The 27728-nt window shown below is 40.9% G+C and overlaps 1 protein-coding gene across 1 annotated transcript in view; it reads left to right on the forward strand.

Annotated features, from left to right (window-relative positions):
• The first annotated feature begins 11393 nt into the window (after positions 1-11393).
• SYBU (syntabulin) overlaps positions 11394-27728 on the forward strand; it is a 40132-nt gene continuing 23797 nt past the window's right edge. Inside the window, exons 1-3 of the mRNA XM_059486375.1 lie at positions 11394-11524; positions 11704-11890; positions 25103-25300. Coding sequence (XP_059342358.1) covers positions 11498-11524; positions 11704-11890; positions 25103-25300 — 412 coding nt within the window. The 5' untranslated portion in view covers positions 11394-11497. The remainder of the gene's footprint in view (positions 11525-11703; positions 11891-25102; positions 25301-27728) is intronic.

Here is a 27728-nt window from a genome sequence, read left to right on the forward strand (position 1 = left end):
GAACATGAGATTCTAATTGGAGAAGGAAGAAGTAACATCATCTCTGCTGATGTTATTAGTTGCCTGTCAATGTTATTAGGGCCTGTCAGTGAATTTTTCCACCTTACAAAGCACAAAATATCCACTAACTTCTGAAATCCCTAAATGTTCTTATCGTAGATTAAAACAAACTTCAGACTTCTGAACTATTATTTCTTAGATATTGAAGAACAGAGAAGATGGAAGGAAAAATTGTACAGTACATGGGAGAAGATGAATTAGTGAACCCTGAAAATGTACTGAATGATTTGCCAAATGATACAAAAAATATAGCCCAGTACAGTCATTTTGGTGAGATTAGACTATGTAGGACTAGTGATATGTAGATAATTTTGATTTGTGATAGACTGTGAAAAGAAGTTTAGTGAGGTCTAAGGGAAAGGTGCCTTCCAGTACATATCTGGGACAACAAATAAACCAACATACAAACTTTTGAAAAATATAGTTATAAAACCTACAAGTATCTGTATTTCTGTTGAGGCATTGCTAAACCTATTTGTGAAGATTCCAGTTGGCAAAAATTAGGGATTCTTTAAAAAAAAAAAGTTGAACTCAGCTCTGAAATCAAAGTTGTTAGCATGTTCTGGCAACCTCTAGAGACAAAATGCCCTCTCATTATGAAACCCTGTATTCTCCAGCCACATCCACATCCAGTTCCATCTGCTGCAGTGGAGAAGGGAGTTCCTCCAGAGGTCAAGGTCAGGCCACAGATACAGACTGTTTGCAAAAGCATTGGAATATCTGATGAGAATTTGCATCATGTCCCTGAAGCAGGAGCAGGAGATCCCACACCAATCAGCAGCATACAAATCTGGGTATCTTTGGACAGGAATACACCACAAATTGTTGGGTTTGACACGAGCCCCTCACCTGATGTTTTAAGTAGATATAATCTCACCACTTCAGTGGTGTTCACCAAAATCCATTTATAAACTCAAAAGTGTTGCCATGTACCAGGCATGAACTGAATACTAATCCCCTATTTGCAGCTTTGTTGCAAAGAGCAGATATTTCACAATAACTTCTCACAATGAAAAGTAAAAAATTAGTCTGTATGTATACAGGATCAGAGGAGCCAACCTGTACTTAAACTGTAATGAAAACTAAATTCTTAAATAACAACAGTGTTTCTAATATTCCTAAATAGTATTAGAAAGCAGTTCTGATACTTAAATCCATTTCTTCCCTATTAAAAAACAAGTCTTTAAGACTCATTTCTGTCTGGGATATTTGTATAAACAGTTTATGGTTTAATGGCCTTTTTTGCCAGATGATTGCTAGCCTTATTTGTGGGTGTACTACTTAAAAACAGTGGTGACATGAATTTGTAAATCCTCTCTTTCCATTTGGTATTACTTTTAATGTGAAACTAACATAATTGTTTGGCACAGCTTGTGGTATTTGCTTACAGTAGGTTTCAGCAGGCTATATTTCATTTTGTCACAAGTTCTCTCTTGAGTCCAGGCTCAAAGTATGTTTCTTTTAACTCTACTGATACCATAAAAAGTAACACTTGTGTCTTATTTAAATATTGTTTTTGAAGATTTTAAGTTACTTACAACAGTAATACAATTTTAATAATGATCCTGCACACTTGCCATGAGCAGAACTTCAGTCCTCCTTTCATCAAAGTCCTGCATTTGTGGCATTGTGTGTTGATGTGGGTTAAATCTGCCTTCCATGAAAACTCAAAACTAATGTTCTGAGTGGGTTGAGTGGGTGCTCTTGACTGCTTAAACTCAACTGAAACCCACAGTTGACAATCATTATAGTCTCTCATAATGATTTATAAAATATCTATATTAGAATTACAATGGTAGGAAAAAAATCAGAGTTGTATGGAATAACAAAAGGAATCTACCGTTTACCATACTTAAATACATTCTATACACTAATCAACAGAAAAATTAACACTTTTGGAGGTCTGAATCTGCATTGGTTACCCCCTCCCCCCAAATAATTTAAAAGGCCCACTGATCACTTGACATCTAGATTAAGAGAACAAGGTACAAGGAAAACAGGAAAACTAATGAGTAGAATAGGCAATTTTTAATAACATATATTTTAATAATAAGGATTTGGAATCTTCTGAAATTCCTATCATCAGTAAGTGTTCAATGACTGCATTAATTCAAGTCCCTCTTAGCATCAACAGCAATTCCTCAGTAGGTGATTTCAAAGCTTAGGCCTTATTTTGGTAGAAACTGCAGGGCAGGACATAACCTTTCAGCTGTGCTGGTAATTACGAGTATACAAGGACTGTGGGTATGAATCATATTTCAGAAATATTTGAGCCCAATCCCTTTTCTTTCCTGAACTAAAGCTTGCCCAACACTGTTGTGTGCTGCAGCAGGGCGTGCTGAAATCCACTGGTGCCAGGTGGCATGGTACCCAGGGCAGCTCCCAGGGGCATGGGGTATGAAATCAGCTCTGGCACGATCCCTTCCTGTCCCTACACCCACACAGATGCCCCTGCCCTCGAATTCTGGGAGGCATTTGTTGCAATTAGCAATTAAATGGAGCCGAGGGACTGGGTGTCAGACACGTGCAGCTGGGGATTACTGGCTGGGCGCCTCCAGCCAGTTTGGAACAACACGGAGAGAGCCAACACACATCTCAGCAGGAGCTCTGCCACCCCACCCACTGCAGCCAAGGGCCTCCCTGGAGAGAAGGGCACTGCCTGCAAAACACAGCTGAGTCCCAATAAATAGGCAAGGGGGGTTGATGTACTCTTGCACTCACCCATAATTCAAGGCTCAGACTGCATTCAGTTCTTTCAGCTCAATAACCACACTATAAATCAACAGTACACTTGACACAGTCAACAATTCCTTATCAGTAGGAAATATTTTCATGTTTATCTTATCTTCTTTTAGAGAAAAATGAAATAAAATTACAAACTTAGAATGTAAATAAAATTATCAAAACAGATGCAAAATTAAGATTAAAATTCTCATTTCTTCTTCTTGACATTTATAGACATTAAAAATCTTCAGCAGCCCCATAAACATCTTTTCTTTAAAGTGAGGCATTCTTTTTTATTCCCTTCATGTATTCAATGTTCTCAGAAACTTCACAAAGCTTTGCATCTCAGCCTCACTGTTATTTTGTAATTTATTGACAGTTGTGGAAAATGTGATATTGCCATTGTCTAAAGTAGATGCCTAAATTAAAAAAAATAAAAAAAAAAGGCGTGGCATTTGCCTTTCAAATGTCCCAGATGCCAGGCTTATCTTATTGAAAGGGAATGAGAGGATGGTAACAACACACCTTATTCACATGTTATGTGGGTGAATGTTATCAAACAGAAATTACCTGTCAGGAACCATACACAGGTTGGTGTAGTTTGTGAACTACAAACATGTGGCTCCAAAACCCTTACAGTGATTTTGAGTCCATTTAGTAATCATTCCATTTGACTCTTTAAGAATTTGTAGCCCAACTGGCATTCTGATAATCTTTCTGGTGTTGAAGTCATTAAGTTTAACCATTTACTCATACTAATATTGCCATCCACTGTTTATATGAAGTAGCATTTCATGAAATAGACATTGAAAAAACAGATAAAAAGACCTTGTCTCTGTTCACAATTCCACATCCAAACCTTCTCAGAGAGTGCCTTTGTGGACAACACTGCTGGGTAAGTGTCTAGCTGAGAATGTCAGTGAAAGGAACAGGGGCAGGAGGAGGACAGTAACTGTGTTATGCTCCTTGGCTTATATACTACATCAATACTGCGAAGTTAACGGAAGCAAGACCAGGATCTAAAAATAAGATCAAACTATAAATACTATAACATCAATTGAATAAATTAAAAAAAACCATATTTCTGGCTCTTCTTCTGAGCTATTCAAGTTTTCAAGTACTAGTATACAGATGAATACCCATATGTAAATTCCTACTTGCTCAATACTGAACCTCAGTACTGAAAAATTCACATATATCCCAAATCTTGTTTTTAAAGCAACCCCAGAATGACTAACAGAGTACTTAATAAGAAGATAAAAGACTTTGCAAGATTCTTAGTTTTTAGTCTACTTGGTGGTGGTGGGAGGGGGGGGGAAAGTATCGTTCGTATTTTTGCCATTTGAAAGGACCAAGGTAAAAAGCTTCTTTGACCATTCTTCTGCTGTTGCCTTTGAAATATGGTAAATTCAATTTAGTTATCCAGAGCTCAAATTACAATGCCCTGCTAATCCAGTTTCTGCTCTTCCCTGAAGCTGGACAGCTACTGACATTGGCAATTATGTACAGTTTATGCTGGTTTTCTTACTTCAGTTGCAGTTGAAATGGATTCGCGCTTCATTTATGGAGCATGGGAAATCACATCATTATTGACCAGCAGTGCCTCAGATCCCATGTGCACCCCTGACATCCTTCCCCCATTGCCTTGTGTTTGCCTCCCAGGGGCTTAGAAGTGATTGCCACCTCCTGCATCACATCTCACCTGGCTACAGCACATGCAGGGCTCTCTGGCTCACACAGAGGAGCCCCTGGGGCATTCTAGATGCCATCTCCTTCCGCACCATCATGGTATCTCATTTTGCCTTTCCTTCCTGGGTGAGTGTTTTTATAGACTGATGAAATTTGTACTGGTCCCAATCATTACATTTTGGCAGAAGCGTGTGGTAATTGGCAAGGCATTACTTTGACTCAGAGGAGAGAGATCTTAAGAACCATGTTAGACACCAGGTCAGTGTCTAAACATATTAAACATATTAAATGTCTTCAACTAATTTTGAGCTCACCTTAATAGCTCTGCAAGAATATGATTCAATTCCTGGGAAACTTTCTGATACACATATTTCACTGCATCCTTTGCCTTTCCCACAGTGACGAGGATTCAAAATCAGACTCTTCTCTACCTGCATACTAAGAACAGAATAAAAGTAGGTCAGAAATAAAATTTTTACTCATCAGAACATAGAAATCCAGTTGGGTCTGCAAGTTAAATGAGCAGACACTTCTCAGACACCTGTTTTGGGGTCATAAAAATCCTTTCACAAATGACACTTGTTTCCAGATAGAACTAAAAATATCCAAGCTGGACTTCAGATTCCCAATCAAATGCTTTTTCTCTTCACTCTATGATGCAAGTGCTACATACTATAAGCCTCTCTATATCTCATAATTTCATACATAAGGTACTGAAGAAAATAAAGCAAGATACTAAAATAATTTCCTTGACAACCCTAAGAGATGCAGCACTCAGAAATAATTAACTGCTGAATACCACCACTACTTACTGCCTCACTTATTCTGACTTAATATAAAAAATATCTCTCACATCCACCATTTCTGTATCCTCCAGCTTAAATAATGCTTGGCTGATACCACTGAGCCAAGATAAAAGTGAGCACTTGTCCCCAAGCAGAAAAGCTTTCAAAATGAGGTAAAAGCCATTATGTGTGTCTGTCTCTGACCAGTCTGTTTCCTCTGAGTATTCAGGTTTCAGCAATATCATACCAAAACCTAAATCAATTAAGGTTGAAGATTACACCAGGACTCATCTACCAGAAATAGCTGCACACCATCATCTTTTTCAGGACCTCACTACAGCTGCATCCCAAGCTCTACTGCAAATCTGTATAGAATTTACATTATATAAAAAATCCATATGTTGCAGTAGGATACCATTATTGAGCTTAGATACCTGGATTTTAGGAATCATAACAAGGCCACTCCTAATCTTTTACAGTGGACCATGCAGTAATCTTCTCAGAGATTATCAAAATAATGTCAGGTTGTCCTGTTATGTACAACCATTTTATGAATTAGAAAAAATTGGACCTAAAGAGCAATACAGATTTGTTCTGTTACAGCTCAGGCACAGCTGAAGTCTAAAACACAGAATATTTCTGTGCCACTTAGACCACACATCTACAAACTAACAGACTTTGGTGGGAGTGCCTGTTACAATAAGCAATCGTAATAATTTCTAGATCAATTTTTTTAATGGGTTTACACTATTTCAAAAGCAGATTAAATCTGCACTTTAACCCAAATTTCACATATTTACCAAACTGTTTGGATGCAGAGCTGAGTCATGAGTTTTGGCAGAGCTCTGGGACCCCTGGGGAGGGAAGCTTAAATCCAGGCAGCTTCTGGCCACAGATCCCTCCCTGCACCTCCATCTCCAGTGTGGGCACAGGCACAGATGTGCCTGCTTGCCTTGCCTCTGCCTCTCTATAGCTTATAATTTCACACAGTAACTTCAGATGCCTGAAGTGAGACAAGTCAGCCCAAGTCCCTTCTACATATATAGGCTGCTTCACAAACATCTGAGGGTGCACAGTGCTTTAGGTTGCCTTCTGGCTTGCATTTCACTGAGCAGAACTGACAGAGATCTAACTAGTACAAAAAGATCACAAAACTCTTATCAGAAGTCAGATTAAATAAATGTCTTGCAGTAAGTAGTATTCCCCTTGAACTCTTTCCCAATAGCACTGAACACACTGTTCCAGCAGACATCTTACACTGTGTACACAGGCAAGATCCCTCCCCTATTTCAGCTAAATATTCCACTTCTTCTGCATTAGCTCTCTTAACTACAGTCTAAGTCTAAGAACTCATATTGAGATATTGGCTACTAAGGGCTCAAAGTAATTTTCTCAAATTTGCTTTCCAAAACAGTTTCCCCTCCTGTTGGCAGAGCCTTATTATTTGTCCCAGATGTTTTTTCTTTGAATTTGGCTGTAAGTTTTAAAATGTCACTATTCACTCCAATGAGCCTTTCTTATAAGATATGCTTCCTATAAAGATGTCCTGATACCTGTTACTATAATATTTAATATCTAATAATTTAATATTTTAGCCCGTGTTTTGTGTTGTCAGAGTCCCAAATTAATTATTCCATTATTTTGCTCAAGACCAATGTGAAGCAATCCTTCCCCTTTTCTGTTTTCCCTGTCTTATAATGATATTCATAGTCTTCTCATCTTTCTCTCATTTTCTAGTATTTCTGAAAGAAGATGAAAGAATTTTTCCAGGTAATTCTCTGCTGGCCCCTAATGCAAACTATTGCTATGAAAATGGTTAGCTCCAGCTGGTTTTCTTTTTAGCATTTGTGAAGCATTTGAGTGAGATCTGCTGATATTATACAGCCCATCTGAACAGAAAAACAGGATCGACACATTTGATAAGCAAACTTGTCTCAGCTGGCAAAGTAGAGATGCTTTCTAAGTCACCAACAGAAGCATTATCAGCTATGTGCCTGCATTAATGAAATCATATAGTCTTGGGATTACAGGGCCCAGCTCTGCCCTCTGCCTCATTCATCACTGACCTCAGAGGGTGATGTAATTCAAAACCTAAACATGGCCTATGGCCAGTACAGGTATTGCCTGCACTTTGTCAACCTGAGAAAGCCCAGTGCCAAAAGAAAAAGAAAAACTCAGACCCATGAAATTGAATCTAGAGAGATTTAGGCACCAAAATTTACCAATTCAAAATAACTTTGCAAGAAAGCCATCTAAACCTAATGAACATAAGACCACAAAATGTATCCCTGGTTTCCATCCCAAATGCCCACAAGTCTTACAGTATTGCAAAAATTTGAAGGAGTCCTGATCTGAGGAATGAGCCAGCCTGGTTTTGGACCAGCATTCTTTGCGTGATAATCCATGTGTGGAAGCATTCATTTCTCCACAAAGTCAAATTTTTCAAGTATATGAAACTACAAAATGGTGACAACATAAAAATAGCAAAGATGCACGAGGTGACTGTTGAGTAAGAATTCACATCACCCAGGAATCCTTGTTCAGCCTTTTAATTATTTTAATTATTACACACACCAAAAAAAAAAACCCAAAAAAACCAAAAAAAAAAAAAAAAAATAGAAAAAAAACCAAAACCAAAAAAGTTCCACTCCTTCTGCCACCTGGGATGACTGCTGTCTCTGACTTCCTGCAAGTCCTGCTTGCTTCCATTCTGAAGGACTGGTCAAAAGAAAAGTGAGGAGTTGAAGCCTTCTTGCTGAAGCTGAGCTACTACATAGAAAATTCATGGAAACAGAAAGAAACATTAAAGGTATACCACAGAGAAGGCTGCAGTTGAGACTTGGTCTCTGCTGGCAGCATGAATAAACCACTTGTGTGGAATGGTGCAAAGGTACTCTTGTACATAGTGCTGAGCTCTAGGCAATTCTCTCCTGAGTATCTTATGGTTTCTGCTTATTCTTCTGAAGTGCCCAATTCCAAACTGAGGTATTTGGACACTTAATTAAGATATTGAGACTTTTACTGTACTGCTTTCCTGCTGTTGTTCCGGCAGCTCACGAGCAAAACTACTGCACTGCAAGAAAGCAAACTGAAAAACAGCATTTGTGGATGTCGCAAAACAGTATGCCATCAGATGGAACAAATAAACTTAGAAAAACAAATTTCACAGAAAGCTTTGCTAATACATCAGGTGAAGCTTTTTTCTCAGTTCAGAAATGGAAGTGTCAATGCAATGAGATCCTTGTGACTGTGCTGATGGACACAGCTAACTGTTGGCCAGCAAAACTCTGTTGAATTAGAATCCCATTCCCCCTCCCACTGAGAAAATTCAGGGGCAGCAGCAAAACATACTCTGTGATCCTCTGTATTTCACCACATCTTCTCTCCCCCACAACTTACCTCTGGAAGAGCACTCTACCAGAATGAAGAACTTGGTAGAAAAGCCTGGAATAAAAACTGCTTCATGTACCTTGTTCCCCACTCAGGAGCACATAAGGTGTAAGCCCAGGGCCTGGCGCAGGGCCCAGCTTCCCCTGGCAGCTCCAGGAGCTTCTGCTGAATCTGCAGCCCTCTGCAGCTTCCTGGAGAGCTGCTATTTTTCAGGGGGGAGTAAAGCAAGGAAAGGCTAAGAAGATACTGTGTTCTGTAGGTTTTCTGAGGCCCTTATGAATGTGTAACATTTTTTCTTTCCAGCAAACACAGATTTCTTCAGTTACACACTGGTTATGAAATTAGTTTTATAGGTCATACAGTTTGTCAGAGATCTTGGCAGTTTGTAAAAGACATGAGAGGAGTAAGAGTTCACATATTCATATCAAATATGTGTTTCTCCCAGTACTGATGATTAACTAGTGCAAGTTAAAAATATTTTAATAAGTGGCTTAAAAGTTAATTAATTCATCAATTACTGAAAAGTGACTTAATTCCTCAATATTTATAAGATATACATGACTGTAAGGGGGAAAAATGTTTGCTTGAAGGTTAATGATTGTTTTATGATTTATGATAAGGCTATAAATCTCTATGCCAAGAAGAGAGAAGATCAAAAGGAATCGCATCCCATTATGAGACCTAAGGCAGCCTGCAGACTTCACTTCTTATATCTTGTTTCTTAGCAAGGCAAAAATTTGAGTTTGAAATGAAAAAGATAAAACAGGCTCTGAGAATTGAAGCAGCAGCAGCAGCTCTGGAGCTGAGTTACTATGGCAATGGCAGTGCTGCTGCACAGCTTCTTCTTACTCTTACTACTGGTACAGCAGCTTTGCAAATGTACGTGGGAAATTTCCACCCCATGCATGCCACGGGTGCCTGTGGTCTCAGGAGAAGCCCACGGTCTCAGGTGCCCTGATCTCTACTGTACAGAAGAGCAAATCTGTGTGATTAAAATATGTGATTTGCAATTTTCCATGGAAACAGTCTTGGAGAAGTAGGGAAAGGTCCAGAATTCTTCCTGATATTTTGTGGCAGGAAGGTAGGCGCTAGTGCTTAGAAGATATCTTATAAGCATAGAATTTTTATTACAGGAATTTTAGGCTTTTTTTTCAGCTGTAACTACCTCACATCTCTGAATTATAGATGTGTTGTCACTGCCAGGGAAGGATGGTATCATCTTTTTGGCAAAGCATAGCTTGGAGCTCTACATAAGTAATGGATCTAATTCTGATGCCAGGTTAATAAATTAATAATTATGACTCTTTGGATATACAACAATCAGTGCGTCAGTACTTACCAGTGTCCTCTTTCCTCCTCGAGGTCTAGATGAATGCATCACCTTTCCTGTTACTGATGCTATGCTCTCTGCGCTACACATTAAAGGCACATTTGCTCTTAATTGTTTTTGAGACAGTATTTAATATTTATGGTCTAATAGCAAACAGAAGTTCCAGTGAAAAACTGGGGCCATTCATAGGTGTCATGGGAAAATTAACTAGATCTCAGCTGAAAGCAGAACAGCAGGAAGCATAAATGTAAAGGGGATCTTTGCCCAAAAATATGATTGCTGAAAGTACAAATTCTGCAAGCTCATTAGGGCCCATAAGCAGATATATATGTGGAACATCAGGTGAGTTTCATACTGAGAATTTCATCATCCCTCTTGTGGAAAAGAAGTCCTTTTCACCCATTATGTGCATAAGCTTATAGCCCAGAATGCAGTCCTGCTAATGCTTGTTTTTTAAATAGATCCTCCCTAGAGAGCAGATTAACAAGGTTACCACATGTGCATTAATCAATAGGAGGATCAACAACAATTACCACGACGAATGGTAAGAGAGAAAATGCTACAATTAAATATATTGCAATGTATCGTCTGAGAATCAAGTACGTTTTTATGTCAGAATCAAGTAAGCTTTTGTCTCTCTACATGTTCCATAAACGGGTTACTGAAAAATAATAGGAAGAAATTCTTTACTTTAGGAAGAAACTCTTTACTGTGAGGGTGGTGAGATACTGGGACAGGTTGCTCAGTGAAACTGTGGATGCCCTGGCAATGGCAGTCTTCAAAACCAGCTTGGATAAGGGCTTGAGCAACCTGGTCTAGTGGGAAGTGTCCCTGCCCATGGCCGGGGAGGACAGGACTAGATAATATTTAGGGTCCCTCCCAAACGCTTAACTGTCTATGATTCTATGACTAAGAAGCAGAGAAGTCTGACGGTGCATTTTGCTAAGTGTGCGGACATACACCCACCGTATCTGTGCCGACATCATCTGCCCTCTGCCCCTGTCTCCTGTGCCCGCGTTCCCCTCGCCCTTCGCGGCCAGGGCCCGGCAAGCCCGGTCGGACGGCGGGGCTGCCCGGCAGCGGTGCCGAGGGGCGGCCCAGCCCCGCACCTGCCCCGGTCCAGCCCCGCACCTGCCCCGGCCCAGCCCCACACCTGCCCCGGCCCGGCCCAGCCCCGCCCTAGCCCGGCCCGGCCCGGCCCCACACCTGCCCCGGCCTAGCCCGGCCCGGCCCGGCCCAGCCCCGCGCCTGCCCCGGCCCAGCCCCGCACCTGCCCCGGCCCGGCCCAGCCCCGCTCCCCCGGCCCGGCCGAGCCCCACACCTGCCCGCGGCCCCGGGGCGAGCGGGCGGGCGCGGGCGCTGCGGCGGCACCACGTGCCGGGGCGGGGAGCGGCGGCGGGGCCGGGCCGGGCAGCGCCACCCCCAGCGCCGCAGCGGCAGCGGCAGCGCAGCCCCGCTCAGCGCATCCCTCTCGCCCATGCCAGGTGCCTGCTCCGGGCTGCGCCGTGACTGAGGAGCGATGGGGCCTCTGCGGGAGAGCGGCAAGGTGAGGAGCCGGGGACGGACGGCGCGGCGGGGAGCGAGCAGAAGCAGGGGCAGGCAAATCGCGTCCTGCCCCCGCCCTGGGGGGGGCGGAGGGGCCGGGATTTGCCTGCCCCTGCCTCGATGATGGAAAGAGGAGGGCGCATCCGAGAGGTTCCTGACGGGGTGTCCCTTCCCGAGCAGGAGCAGAGGACGCAGCTGGAAAAGGAGGTGTCCCGCAGCCGCATCCCCCGCTTGGTCCTTCGGCCGCAGCAGAAGGTATCTCCCGCTTCCGAATCGCCCTTTTCGGAAGAGGAAAGCCGGGAGTTCAACCCGCCCAGCTCCTCCGCGGGCTCCGGCAGGACTATCAGCAGCAACAGCTTCTGCTCAGGTACCGCAGAGAGATCCCCCCAGCCTCGGGGTCTCTGGGGAGCGCGGTGTGCCCCGCACGGCCACCCCCGAGGCTTCGCTGCCATCCGCGCCGCAGCATCTGTGAGCCGGGCTCCCATCGAGCCCGCATGAGCAGCCCGTTTTACCGATGAAAAAGGGCAACCATCGATTTTTCCAGGGAAATCTAGTATCTGTTCTTTTAATATGTGTGTGTAAGCGACGCCAGATGTTTCCATTCCGAGTTCTGCTATCCACTGCTAAAAAAGTTGGCGGTTTTATTGCGGCAGAAGCGTTGCTTTAAAGAGATATATTTGCTTTAACGTCTGCAGTGTGGTATTAAGGCATTTTGAAAAGCCCTTAAATCAAAAGTTGGTAAAACAGGGGAGTTGCTATCAGACTGCAATTCCTTTTGGTTTTTTGACAGTGATCTCCATGAATTGGAACAGAATATGTAGGTGAAGTCTTCCCTGTCATATTGAAATAAGTTTTGTTTATTTCAGAATTCAGGCTTCTACTGATGAGTGTGTCACCAGATATGAGCTGGGCATGATGGCTTCTCTACAGAGAGGGCAATGGATCCGTGCTTGATCAGAAATTATTCCTCTCCAACTGTAGACCAAAAAAATGTCATTTGCTTTTCAAAATATCACATAAGGGGCAACTCAAAACCAGATTTTTTTATGTTGAATATTTGCCCTGTGTAGAGTTTAACACAATTTAAATGCCTCAACTGGCAGTGAAAGACTCAGATGCCTACTAGTGGTGAGTAATTTTTTAATTCAGTGAAACTCTTCACTGCAAATGACATTAATGTACATGAATAAAAAAATTGAGGGTCACATCATGAACACCTTGTACTCTATATGCCTGTGGTAATTCAAAAGGTATTTCTGGTGTGGAGAAATTTGTTTTCAATAGTCAGTTTTATGGAAAGCATAACAATTTCAGTGGTGGAATTGGAAGTGCTAGGTTAGTGGTTGGACTCAATGACTTTAGAGGTCTTTATAACCTAAGTGTTTCTATGATTCTGTGATTCTCTATTTAAAAATCTGCATTATAAGAAGTCTTTTTGCAATAGTTAGTACCACAGCAACTTCTCAAGCTTTCTTTTTTTTAGTTTATAAAGTATTTTCAATTTTCAGAGGTGTTCCTGGGAATAGACAGGAACGCTGTTATTTATCTTGGTCTTCACTACAGTGCATTAGATTACTGTTATTACTTTTTTAACTCCTTTCATGAGAAGCAGTGTATTGAACACAGCGTACAAGTTTTCTTAGATGAGAAACACAATATCCATGTTTGAGTCTAGCTCTGCCAGATTTTGCAATTCAAGCTCAGTGGAATGATCTATTTGGTTATTGTTTAATGAACAATGCAGAGCGTTAAATAAACATCATAGGATTGGAAGAATGCTGTAGTCTTTTTCCCATGCCTTTTTAATCCTTCCACCTTACCTGCTTGAGTTTGCAGGTTTGTGTTCCAAAGAAATAAAATCTTTTGAAGCTTTCTAGAAAAACGTTATTTTTATGATCTCTCCCAAATGGCTGCTTTTCATCCTAAATTTTTTCGTTCTGAGTTGACAAGCCTTTCATCTTGATCACTGACATTTTTTTCATCTTTTGTACCCTGCTCTTCAGATCTACTCAACAAGTAGCTGTCACTGTCATATACCCTTGCTGTCCCACTGCGCTGTATAGGCTGTCTTGAGTCGCAGCAGTACATTTTTTTTTATTCTGGGTGTGTCTGATCTCATGGCTTGACCGTTTTAAGGCACCTTTCACAGAGGTATTGCAGCATGCAATGCTGGTCTCTTAACTGGCATCTTAAGCACAACCACTCATCTCTTTTATTTATTTGATTCATATTTTATTATTTCACGCATGCTGCAATGATTTAGTTTGATTTTTTCCTCCACATAAGCACTTTGTGTTCCTAGATCTGTCTGCAGCACCCATACAGGTACATTCTACGTGGTTTGCTGCTGTGAGTCTTCAGACCTCACACAGCCATGGATCAGCCAAGGCACTGTCCTCCATCCTAGACCCTGGTTCAGTTGTTGCTAGGTTTGATGGATTTTTCACTGGGATGCAGGTAGGGCAACAGTCACTGACTTGACTTCCTCATTCTTTGACATCTCTCTCCTGTCTTCCACTTACGATCCTTCTTTATCAGCATTTGTCTGATTTAGAGTGAAATCCCCCAGGGACAGCAGGGGGCTGCTAATTCCTGTTTCTGGGGAGGGGATGGTGAACAGATGTGTGGAGAGGTGAGTGGAGGGGCCACAGCCCTAACCTGCCTCTGCTGGTGCTTCTTAATTTAGAAGTACCATGTGCAAAAAAGGTTATTTAAAATTAGCAACTAGTACATTTGGAAGATGAGAGCATATGGGAACACTAATGTAGCAGTATGAGAAAGCTTGTGAGCATTTGGATACATGTCTCTTTTGTAATTTCTTTTGAGCGTTAAGCCCCCAAATTTTTTTGATAAGCAGAACATAGTATGAATTAATCCCTGGAATGATTCATTTCCTCTTTACCCTTCTCTTGTCAGATTGTTCTCTACCTTTCTTCCATTATTATTGACACCAAGTAATGATGTGCAGATTTCTTTTTAGCCCAATAGAAATTACTCTTTTCCCCTCATCCATTAAATATGTATTTTTTGCTTCATTCCCTAGAGCTTCTGATCTTGTCCATTTTCCTTGTGTGCTTACACTGGTGTCAGTGCCTAAGTGAAGGCTTGGTGTTCCTCCATTTTAAATGAGGGTAAATCTTGTAGGTATTAATAATGTTGGTTTTGGGAACCATGGCAGTGCTGCAGGAATGGTGGTAACAGCAAAAAATATCTCTTGGCAACAGAAAAGAGACAGCTTTTGTAATGCTTAGTTTCTTTTGAAGAAGTTGTTAGTTCTGGCTGTGATTGGTTTAAATTTGCATGATCAGCTCTCTCTTTGTCTTGTTTGAGTGAATCTAAGCTTCACTTGGTCATGTTGGTCAATTATTTGCAGTTGACTTTATGTCAGTTTTGCTTCGTAAGTCCATATGAACACAGTGAGAGTGTTCGTCATATCTGGAAAATTCCTGACAAAATTTTAATATGCTTTTATATGTGTTTTTAATATTCTTTGTTTCTGCCAAGTGAATGTGGATGCTGTCTGGATGGTGTGTAGGCAAGCTGAGCTTTTGGTGCCTGAGTTCACCATGCTCAACCCTTTCTTAAAACCTTAGAACATCTGGGGTGCTGGTTGTCATTTGATATGGGAGCACTTCTCTCCTTTGGCTTGGATGTTAGCCACAGAACTCCTACAGTGTCAAAGGATGGAAGGACATTTCCCAGCAGCTTTGTGTGGCTCAGCTGCCACTGAGCATTTGCCCATGTCAAGCGTGTTTTTCTCCTGAGTTGCACTTGGCTTTCAGGTGGCTTTGTGCACTTACCTTGTCAGTTGTGCAGAGAATGTGACCCAGAGCCTCTCAAACAAGCCTCCTGCTGAGGGATCCATGGCAGAGCAGCTGCTGGGCCTTTGGTCATTCCAGTTAGTGGTTGCTTTGTAAGAAATATGATACTTTGGGCGGAGCACTGTCCTTGGTTTTGGAGTCCTTGGTTTGAAATCAGCCTGTGCAAAGCTCTGTAAATGTATTCAGCTTTTCTTTTAAAAAGGAATTTAGTCTGGGATATAATTTCTTTTCTACTTTTGTTTTTTTAATAACTCAGATTTTAAATTTCTCTGTATAAAGATGACTTGTTCCACAGTACCTTTGCAACACTGCCCAAATCCTTTTTCAGCCTTTTCTAGGATGCCAACTTGCCAGAATTTCATGAGGAAATGCAGTGAAGCTTTGATAACCATGATGTAGGTTTCCACGAAGCTCTTGTATATTTAATAATTAGTTTAGCAAAAGAAATTTTGAGCCAGAGGACTTGGTTTATAGCTGTAGCAAACAGTTCCTCTTTTCTTGGGCTTACCTGTAAATCACCTTTTTAATTAGACTGAATAGTGCTATTGAAAACCAGCATCTTTGTACATCACTGACTGTGACTCACTCCAACGCAGTCTTCAAAAATAGGAATTGAAGCTTTGTTCTTACTTTTTCTTTAAAATTTCAAGATCTGGTTCAACACTTATTCAAATTCAATCTCTGTTTCATAACTTGCTCTTTTCTGGGGTTGAGATTTTATTTAAATCTTGTCCTTTGCATGTGTGGCACAATAAATGTACACATGTACAGCGGCTGCACTGTAAGCCTGGGGTGTGGGTGCTGCAGTAGGAATCTCAGTGTTGCCATTCCTTGCTCACTTGCTCCTGTGCCCTTGATCTCAGAGATTATTCGCCAGTTGGCCCAGCTATTGGTGGATGCTGGGGCTGAGTTCACAGTTTGTGTCCAAAAAAGCATGTAGGCTTTAGGCAGGCTTATTAAGTCCATGTGAATGCACAACCCATTTTACTTGCCTCAGACAAGAAGAGGTTGTACAACCCTTACTGAAGAAAAAAGCTGTACCTTCTTGCACTCCAGTAAATAATTTCTCTGTTAAGAGCATTGAAGCACATTGCATTATAAAGCAGCAGCCTTGGAGACTACACAAAATAAGTATGTGTACTGAAATATATATTCCTAAATAGAAATAGATACAGAAAATAAATTTTTTTGTATTTTAACAAGTCAACAGATTGAGGCCAGACAGTTAGTTCAAATTACTGAAAGTAATTGCTCCTATTATTTGTTTGTATAGATGTATACAAACAAATATGTATATGTATATATGTATTTGTTTGTATATATGTTGTATATATGTATTACTATGGAAACAGTGAGCTCTCTCATTCTTCTTGTTTCTTTTTATAAGAAAAAAAAAATTTAAAATAGTTCCTTACTGGTTTATGTGTTTGATTTTTTTCTCTAAGTTACTGATTCACATAAACATGCTTAAAAGTTCTCAAGAATGTGATACTGAAAGTTAGATTCTCTTTCTTGCAGTCCTTTTTGCTATGCTTTCCCACAGTCATTTTGCCTTTCTTTCAGTCTTTCTGGAGGACTCTTCTAGCACTTTCGTTTGCAGCACTTTGTAAGGCAGTTCAGTGATGACTGTGATATTAATTTACAAAAACATTGAAACAAAATCTGTTTTCAAAAATACACATTTGGCCTTTTTTCATGAGAGTGGCACTGGTGACATGCTTCCTTTTCTCACTGCTGCTTCCCTAGAGAACTTCCTGCTGGACCACCTTACATGCAATAATTTATTATTGGTTCATATTATTATCCACCAGTTCTGTGTCTGTGGCACAGATCTGTTCCAAACCTGGAAATAAGAACAGTGCCTAGGTACTAAAGAGCAAGTCTGCTTGTTCCCCAGTTTTTGGCCTTTCCCTACTTCCCTTTCAACTTCAGTATTTTTACCCCTAAGTAACAGTCCTTTTGTTCTTTTTGCCACACAACAACATCTGGAAGCCAAAATATTTGACCTTTTGGATGTTTTTTGTTACCTTTTTATGTGTCTGTCAGTACTGTGAACCTTTAAAACCCAACCCAGAGCCTCCTGGGGTCAGTAGGACAGTTCCTATTCTCCCTGGAACATTGTGCATGGTGTTCTGAGAACAGTCACCCTTTCTACTACACCTCAGCCTTTCTACTGCCCTTTTAGTGGTAGCTTGTTGTGTACTATGGACTGGATTCTAAACACTATCTGGTATTTTCTTCACCACAAATGCATAATCCAATACTTTTTTTTTACAGTGCTTTTCATGCAACTTTTTGTTAAGTTGAATATTGTCATGTTCTCTGAAGAAAATCACAACTTGTAGCAGGAAGGAAACTTGAATCAGAAGTCTTCAATTTACTTTTTGTTAAAGAGAATCTTGATGTTTTCAGAGAAATTCAACATTACATATTTTAGCCCTACATTTATAGGATTAGTACATACCCATGAAATTTTCAAGCAATGTTTTGAAGTGTGTGTGACTAGATTCTGTGGCGCTGCTCAGTGCCACTCTGGGCTTGAGGATAGTTAAAAGATAAAAGAAAAATATGTATAAAACAACAATGGATAGAATATATATTATTTCCTTCCATGAGAAGGTAAGCAAAGCAACCTTATGAGGTGATGTTGAAGCTGTGAGGGTCACAGTTGGCTGTTAGCCATGGAGGCAGAGATATATGAGACCAAGTGAGTATAACATGTTGCACCATTTGAGGAATAGGTACAAAATTCTTTGTGGTCTATTGAAAATATTTATTTCTCAAAATGGTGCCTTCAAAACTGGAAAGAATATTTCTAGTTTATTTCTTTTTTGCATAATGGAATAAACCACACAAAACCCCACAGAAACCCACCTATATATACATATATATTTCACTTAATGTTAATAATAAATGCATAGTATTTCTTACACTGGATTTAGTCAATGCTTTCCCACCAGAGGTAGCAGCAGTGGTTCCACTTCCAGCTGTTGTCCTCAGAAAGATTAATGAGATCTACTAAATTGCTTAAACCCATATCAAATAGAAAAGACTCTTCTTTGTCTTTTCTTTAGATTCTTTCCTGTCCTTACATTTAGTTTAAAAAATTCTATAAAATTTTCAAGTAGATTTTTCAGTCCTTTATCACCTTAAACCCCTTATCCAGATGTTTCCTGTGATGTGATAATGAAACTCAGGGAGCTGTGCTATTCCTGACCACAGCTCTCCTAGTAACAGTACTATTTTTATTGATATTTTTACTAGTAAGCCCTTATGCTTCTTTTCTGTAATACACCATTAGTAGGGCTATAAATGTAATGACAAAGCCAGTAAACCACAATTACATAGTCCTCTTTCTTTTCATATGCTTTGAGAGAGCTCATGTCAGTCCTGTTTGTTAGTGAAATGTTCAAATACAAGGAACATTAGTAGATTAGCTGCCAAAATAAATTAAAATTAGCTACTTCAGTATGACTTAGCAATTGCACAGCTCAGACATCAAGAGCAGATTGCTTTAAAGACATGTTTATGTGAAATCCTGCATTGCAAAAGATGCCCAAGCTTAGGAGCAGGTCAGTCCATCATTTTTCACCTTCCTCTCTCTTCTTTTATACTTCCAATCTCAGCCTGTCAGCATTCCTGCCATGCTGTGACTGAGCAGAGAGGGCCTCTTTCCAAATTCAGTGAGCAGCTCTCATACTAAATTTTCAGCAGTTAGTGGGCAGCCTGTGGGTGTGACAGAAGCCAGCTCAAAGGGGCTGGTGAGCAACAGGTGTGAAAGTTGCCTGTGCACTGATGATCATCAGCAAGCAGTTGAAGATGTTTAGTTGTGATATTACTGGGTTAGATTTTATAACTAGAACATTACAGTCAAAAGTTCTCGCTTGAAAGATGGACTGTGAATAGCAGGTTGTTTTCCAGATGCGGAATATCTGACAAAAATAAAAGCATGTAGGTTGGAGGGACCTGTAGAGATCATTTCATCCAGCCTCTTTTTTGAAGCCAGACTGTTCCCAGCACATCCCAGCAGCCATGTATTTGTTGAAGTCTAGAAACCCTTCAAGGACAGGAGTTTGCACAGCCTCTGTAGGTGACCTCTGGGAGTGGTGGAGCTGCTAGCCAGCCTTTGTTCACAAGCAAAATGGAGCATAGTTAATTCGAGTTTTGCCTGCAGAGACACCAAGATTAAATGTGGAAATTATTTGCATGGTAGGATTTTGCATAAGTAGGCCTGCTGTCTTTTCCTGGCACTGCTGTAGCTGTCCTTGTGCTTCAGCTCTGCTTTACTATGTTTGACTTCTGGTAAGAGACTTGCCTCACAAGTATGTCATATTCTGGGGCATCTTCTTAAATACCAGGCCAGACAGATCTTCAAAATAGCTAAGAAACTACTTTTAAATTGATCAGAAGGACCAAAACTAATAGCGTTTTTAGGACTCTACCTTTAGTGAAGTTAATAAATGTATTTTTCTAAAGTCTGTGTGATTTTGTAAGCAACAAATTGCTATTAGCAAATTATTAAACTTACAGAGTACATACAATCACATACTGGAATGGCCTCTGTAAAAATGAAAGGTTTTAGTGCATTCAGGAGCTGAGGAGAATATTCCCACTTCTTACCTTAGGCTGTGCTCCCTCAGTGGTTGCTGGAAAGGTGAGGGTGTCTCCAGAGGTATGAGGTAGGATTTATGCCTGTTGATGCCCTGCTGGTCTGAATGTGAATATGCTCCTACCTCTGCCTTTCTATGTGTACTACTAATTTCATACTCTGCTGCTTTTACTGTGTTTCCCAGTTGTTCCAGAATGACACCGTGACTCTCCCATTAGCCGTTTTCCCTGCCAGGCACTGAGCCCTTGCACTGACTGGTTCAGCTGCCCAGGTCAGAGCAGTGACTGTGTTGGTGCTTGGTGGGAGCTGTGACGCTGCAGGCCGTGACTCAGAGTACTGGGGTGACTTAGCCTGAAGGGGGTGTCCTTCTTGACTCACCCTCCAGAGGAGCCTCTTTCTCTCTGTTTAATAAGAAGGAGACTTACAGGTGGAAGGCAGGTGCTGTATACCCTTTGGTGTCTGTCAGCAACTTCCATAATTGCATAAACACTCCTGTGCTACAAGGTTGGTCATGAAGAGAAGACCAAAACAGTTCAAAAAGTGAGGGTTAAAACAGATGAGGCAGGTAAACAGACTGGGAGATTACCCTGAAAAATTACCCCTTGTGGTACCCTCACTGCCAATAGCCAGCTTGCAGTGCACCTTCCTGGCAGAGCTGTGGCTACCCAGACTAACAGATCCTGGGATGAATGCAATCATAACCATCAGGTACAAGCCAGGAAATTGCTTTTGTCTTGGTACACTGAATATTCAGATTTCATTAGAGCTACATGTTCAATTCCAGAATCCACATTTCCTGGTGGAAATTCAGACTATGTACAGCCTGAACACTGGTCAGGGGACTCTTAGGAGGGAGATGTTGAACAGTGAAATAGGGATCAGGCAGGAACTGGACCATTCAGTGTCACAGGAGTGCCTAACTCGATCTGGCAGCTAGGAGTGAAAGTAAAAAGAAGTCAGCGCTTCCTCAGTGAGGGCATCATTAATTATTTACATGTGTTATATAAGGAGGTTGTATATTCAAAGCTTCTTGAAGCCTTTTGGGAAAGGCAGTATTTTTTTAAGGAAGGTTCTAAGGCATATTCTAGTGAACCTTCTAAGATATCTGTGCTGAGAAAATCATCACATCTTAACATATAGCCTAAAAGTCTACAAGAACAGTATTTTTGTCAATTGTTCACAGTATTATTATCTTTAATACTGTTGTTTATATTTTGATTTTACTGTTTAAAGGTTAGTCAGGGCATGCAAATGTCAGAGTCCTCTGAGCAACTTTCCTAATGGTTTGTTTGAGGAGACACTATCCTGTGCTTGGCTTTGAAATTTGGCAGGCATGTCTGATCTGGGAGAGGACTTGGACGTAGAATTTCAAGTGATGAAATCCAGCTGATGTTCAAAGGAAAAGTCTATTCCCAGCATGCTCCTAGGAGGCCCCTGTGGGAAAAAAGACACTGTGAAAGAAAGCAATGGAAATCGTGTGTTATAAATTCATGTGATTTTACCTCTTGTGCAAGTAAATGCAGGCAAGATCAGAAGTACAGTCTATTTACCAGCTTTCTCTTTTTTGTCTTCCTGGTGCTGATATGCCTGAGAAGGTAAATAAGATGTGCCTCTGCTCTTGAGGAGTCTAAGATCTGAAGTCCTTGCTGGAGCAAAACTCCTGTGGAGTTACAGGGTTGAATCCTTAACTGACCTTGCTGGAAACTATATGCACATCATATCAGAAAGTGAATCCCATTGTGTGCTCATCTACTCCTTACCTGCTTTATTGAGAGAGATTCCTTATCTTAGCCCATTTCTGGGCAGGTGGAGGTCTTTACTTCCATCAGAGTTTCCAGCAGGGTTTAGGAGGAGCCTGCAGGTCTGGGGGAAGCACTGAACACACCGTGCCACAGTCGCCTTCTGCTTGAGGGGAGGAGCAGAGGGGCCCCTGCAGCAGTGAGCAGGGAGGGTGGTCAGGCTGTCTGGAGATGGAGGGGGAATCAGCTCCCCAGGGTCCCCAGGCAGGTCTGCTGCTCTCCTGTGGGGAGTCCACCCACAGTATTAAATACAAATCAATGGCCTGTTAAGGTTTCAATAGCGGGAAAGATGAAGGTAGGCAGGCAATTGACTGGCACTAAGCAGCTGGAGAGCATCTCACTCTTCACCAGGACTTTTCCTTGTGCCAGGAGGGTGAGCTGTGGGTTGGGTGGATCTCCACAATGTACAGCAGAGCTTTGCTTGCTTTGACAGTGAGCACCAGTGTTTCATAGGCAGCTCTTCCATTCTGTGGTAGCAGATTATTCAAAAGGCTGACAGGAAAAATCTTTCTCTACAGCTTGCCCTAGTTCTGGAAAATTTATAATTTTGCTCATGTTTCTGGATAATAGTAGTAGAAGGATTAGAAGTTTTACATTACATAAAATGAACTATCGGAGGAGAGGGAATACTATAAAATAATTCATTTACTGTAGCTGGAGTGGGAGTGCTCACCTGGTTATTATTGTTATTGGTCTATCTAAAGGTTACGAGGGGTATGAGTAGAGAAGAGCTATTTTTCTTTGTGCCAAGCTCATTGGTTCTTTTTAAAAATACCCTGTTGCACTGAAAGCTGAAGTTCTAAACAGTAAAACAAGGATATGTAGATAAGGCATAATCTGATGGTACAGTGTGACCAGTGTGATATCACAGGCAATGTTGTGGAGTGGTAAAGAAAACATTTTTGTGCTATTTTAGTATGTATTTTTTAGATATCTTTCTCCTAATTGTAGTTAGTTTTTGTTAGGTTTAGGGTTTTAGTGCCCCAGTTTTTAACACTGTAGTTTAGTTCTTTCATTGTGTAAAGTTTTATCAGCTCCTGTGGCTCTTCCAGGCTGCATCTCTATAGCTTTGGGAGTTACTTCTACATAAATTCTCCCATAAAAAAAAGATCTGTGAGGTCTGCAGAACCTGTGCAGGTACTGCAGTAAGTGTATTGGTGGAGAGATGAGGTAAATGGTTTATTGTGGGTTTGGGTGGATGGTTTTGGGAGGGGACTTTGCTTGGGTTTTGCTTTTTGTTTTGAGGAGGTTTTTGTTCTAACAAAGTTTGGAAACTAATGCCACATACAGAAACATCTAACAAACTGTGCAAGCTGTCACTTATTTCTGAATATGCTTGATTATAAATGTTTGTGTGCCTCTAAAGAGAGGATGCTTTGGACACAGCTGAAGCAGCTGCTTAAATGCAATTCAGGAGCTCACTAAGTGGTGCTGATCTACTGTCCTGCAGGTAATATTCACCCAGCCTGCAGAAGAGACTCCAAACTGGAGTTGGAGAAAGAGAAACAGGTGCTGATCTGGGAGGAAATCGCCACCTTCTCTCTTCCTTGTGTTGAGTTATATTGTGATGTCAGTGTTAATGGAAAGGGTAAAAAGTAAGCTGAAGTCATGTGGGCAGCAATCGTGAATTAGTCAGGATGAATGTAAGGACAGGCTGAACAGCTTATTAGCAGTTCTCTCTTTCCTGTTATTTTGCTAGGAACTAATTCTGAGTTACTGAAAGCAGCAACAAGACAGCAAAAATATACGCTTTTTGGCTTGATTTGGATTATTTGAAAGAATTAAATATGATTAAACTGGATGAGGTGCTTTGCACTGTTACCACCCTTTGTGCCCTGGGAGGTGTTTCTGGCAGTAGGCTGGGTTGCCCCTTGGCTTGGCATCATGCCTGGCACTTGGCAGAGGCCTGGGAAGCAACATGTCAGGCTGCTGGCTGCTCCTGCAGCCTAATACACACAGCTGGCTCTGGACAGTCATCAGATGTGGGTACCTTACTTGGGACTGAAGGCAGGACATGGAAAAATGCGAAGCAGAACCTTGGGGCAGATGAGTGAGGATAGAAAAACTGCCCAGGCATAAAGGAAAACTGGATCACACAAAAGAAGCTTTTCTACTGTATTGAGGGAGCAATAATTTAAAAAAGCAAAAGCTGTTCTTTCCTGCTGAGGGGAGGTGGGCAGAAAGGTCTTAGATATGGTGGTCCCCTCTGTCTCATAAACATGCAGTCATGCGCTGACTTTTAAATCAATATGCCCATGCAAAGCTCAGTACAAAATGACTCTTGACCTACATTATGAACAGGGTGGAAGAGGTAAGTGCAAAACAGTCATGCAAATTATTTGGCTCAGTTGCAGGTACTTCTTTGGGTTTCATGTTAGCTAAAGATAATGCATTCAGGAGAAGAGTGCAATGGCATAATTCAGATGGCAGCTTTCATTTTGTCCTGGGAAAGAACAATTAGATGTCCACAGGAGAGTCAGGGTAGTGTGTTTGATTTTGTTGTGTATTAATTAAACCACCATGACTTTTAGGGGAACTGCAATTACTCCAGATTACATGGAACACGATTACATGAAGTTGGAGTTTGATTTGTGGATTTCATTTAAATTCAGACTGCTTACTTTGCAGTCAGTTGTTAAGGGCTGGAGTGTTTGTATCCCTGGAGGTCAGGAACCTGGGTCTGTTCCCAGGGTGGCTTGTTGATGCCCTGGAGTGCTGGTGTGCCCTCAGAGGAATTTAGCTTTAAACAAAAGCCATCTGTGTATCACCCACTCTCTTCTAAACCGGGTACCTCACAGCCACTTGTCAAGAATGGAAGAGTTCTATGATCATGATTGCTTTTAAATGAAAGACAATTTTGAGGAACCTGTATTAATTCCAGTTACATGAAATTCCTGACTTCGTGCATGTGGGCTGTAGGTTGTTGTATTGTTGTTCAGATATGGGAACATTTCTTGAAGGAGAGCATGTGGCCCATGCTTGCTCTGCAGCCAGTGTGCACCACACAACATTTGTGTCTCATGTGTAACTTCATGCTGCAATATTCCTTAACCTTGCTAAAGGAATTTGTCTTAGCTAAGAATTTTCATTATGTGGCCTCTGATTTTGTATTTTTTCAGACTGAGTACAAGTATTTGCCTTTCAGCTTGCCAAAAGGTATTCAAGATTTCTTCACAAAATGCATGAAACAAATAGCTTCTCACCAGGCTTCAGCCAAGGCCGTACATATCACTTACTGTAAAGAGTTGTAGTTCAAACACTCTTTTATTCTGCTAACACTCTTTCTTTTAATCTGCTAACTTTCATATACTTACTAGTTAGAAATGTTGATGTTTTACTTTTCTCTTCAGATGACACTGGCTGTCCCAGTAGCCAGTCAGTATCTCCAGTTAAGACTCCTTCTGATGCTGGAAACAGTCCAATCAGTTTTTGCACTGGTAGTGATGGAGACTTTTCCAGGAAGAAATTCAGTCCAGGGTCAATGAGTGAAGGAAATACGCAGCTGGCTCGATACAAGAAGGAGACAAAGACAAGCCTTGTAAAGCCCGGTGAGTAAAATTCCTTGCATTTCCTTAATTACACTTTCTGATTGAATGGTATATTTACAGGTGCCCACATACATAGACACCTGTGTTGTGCCACCTGTCATATCACTAATGCTGATAGTAAATAAAATAAGTGGCTTCTTTCTGTGGAGACACCTGAAAGATATGAAAACACTATTGTTATTGTCCTGTTCATGGAAATACAATCAACTGACATCTTCTCTTTTTTTATGAGGCTTGATGGTGATATCAAATAGCTGAAATGGATTTTATTCTGTTTCATAGTAACTGCACTCATATTTTAGTGCCCAAAGAGAAATGACTCTTAAAATAAGAAAAAAGTTTTGTGATATCCTTAAATTTATTGTTAGATCCTGCCTAAACTTTGTGCTGCCAGGCTCTGACAGCCCTGGGGATACAAGATGTGTGACAGGCAGCCTGTGTGTGGGAGTGGGGTAGATTTGGACCTGTACTGCAATGGCTGAATCAAGAGTGTATCTCCCAGTGCTTTGGGCTAATGGGCCACCTCAGACCCCCAGCTAAATCACCACCTGCTTGTCACAAAATCCAAGACCAAATACTCAGACGTGCCAATGGTTCCTGTAATTTTAGTGAGTTGATATAAAATATTTAATATAATTTGGTTCATATACAGGCAGCTCTTGATTACGATGGTCAGGATATTTGTGCTGCTGTTTAATTAAAATCATGGAGACAGTTGGCCCTGTACATAGCCAGTGGCAGAACTGACATGGTTTATGAGCTCAGGTACCTCCTGGCTATATTGTTTCCAGAGTAATTTTATCTCTGGAAGCAATTTAGATACTTCCATGAAAAACTTGCTCAGATTTGCCAGCACCATGTTTAATCCAGAAACAGTGGGAAATCTGTTGCAAAATGTCTTCACTGGCTTGGTCATTGGAAGGGTTGATTAAACCTGTTTTACCACTATCTCTGCAAGTTATCTGGCTCATTTCTTAGCACCATGTTACTTGAGTGTTCTCAGTCTCCCACTGCTGTGCATAAGGGGTGATAGGTAATACTTTTTTACAAGATTTGCTGTGAATGGGGCATATGACAGTCAGATCTGCAGCTGTGGCTACCACAGCCATTTTGTTTGTGAATATGAATGTCACTTAGCAAAATGTGAATAATTAATCCAAAATTTTTTTTCTTATGAAGAGTCCTATGCTCATGGAGAACAGTTATGCACCTTTTTCAATAAATTAATTCACTGTTTTCAGTTTTACACTTTAATTGCCTTATAATATGAAGTTATTAGCCTTTTGCAATATTCAGCAACCAGGTCTGTTTTACAGAGTACTTCTAAGTTCCTCCTGCCAAATATGTCACAAAATTCTTTTGTGAAAAGCTGTTCAAAATCATGTCATAGTGTGAGAGCTGACACAAGTGGGGCATGTCAGACGTGACGCCAGGGGACAGCTGTGGTTCATTTTCCTCAGTGTTGGCCACAGGGGTTAATGTGATTTTCTTCCATTGCTATCTCATTCCATAGCTTCAGGTGGACCCAGTCTCTTCCTCACGACCTACTTGCACATGAATTTCTCGTGACTCAGTTAAGAAGATGTAGCCATTGTGCAAAGAGGAGGCATCACCATGTAGTAAAACACGCAGAGAGTAACCAGGGATCAGCAGAAGGGAAGTGGGATATGGAGGAGAATAACAGCAACATGTCCTTGTCATATATAAAAGAAATTGTGTGTAATTTTCTCTTTACCAAAAGCCCTTCTTGATTTATAGAGATTATATCTACTTCATGTTAATCTGAAATAGCTTGTGACAATGACCACATAGCAGGAGTCATATATGAGAGACAAAAATCTAGCCTACCACTGTTTTTTACCATGTCCCGCACTACATTTTTTACACAATTACATCCATCTCTGTAGACCTTCAAAATTCCTGTCATTTTGCTGAAATCTGTCTGCTTCCAGTATTGTTTTCTTGGAACATGCTGAATCTCAGAAGAAACACTTACACAAATATTTAGATAATTCAGGAAATGTCAGAAAGGGATAGCACTGAGAATGAACCATGGGATGTTTTTGCTCTGTTCCCAAGCTTTGATACTTTTCTGCTTCTCTAGTAACATCACTTCATCTTTCTTTTCTGTACTTCAGATTGCAAAATACACATAGCCTTTTCTTCCTCTCAAACAGCCTAAGGCCTTGTTATGTGAGTCTAAGCCATCTTCACCTCTTGAAGTATTAACAAAATGGATTAGGCTATCATTCATATTTTATGTAGTTTGCATAGAGAACCATATATAATCCTGAAGTGCTCTTGCTAGACCTGTAAAATATTTATAATAATGGAGAAATTATTCATTGGAGAGAGATGGAAATGGTTTATATTGTGCATTAAATCCGAATCACAGCAGTGTAGAAGTGAATTTGGTTTAAAACCTGTG

Source organism: Ammospiza nelsoni, chromosome 1 (genome assembly GCF_027579445.1).
Source record: "Ammospiza nelsoni isolate bAmmNel1 chromosome 1, bAmmNel1.pri, whole genome shotgun sequence".
Classification (NCBI taxonomy): domain Eukaryota; kingdom Metazoa; phylum Chordata; class Aves; order Passeriformes; family Passerellidae; genus Ammospiza; species Ammospiza nelsoni.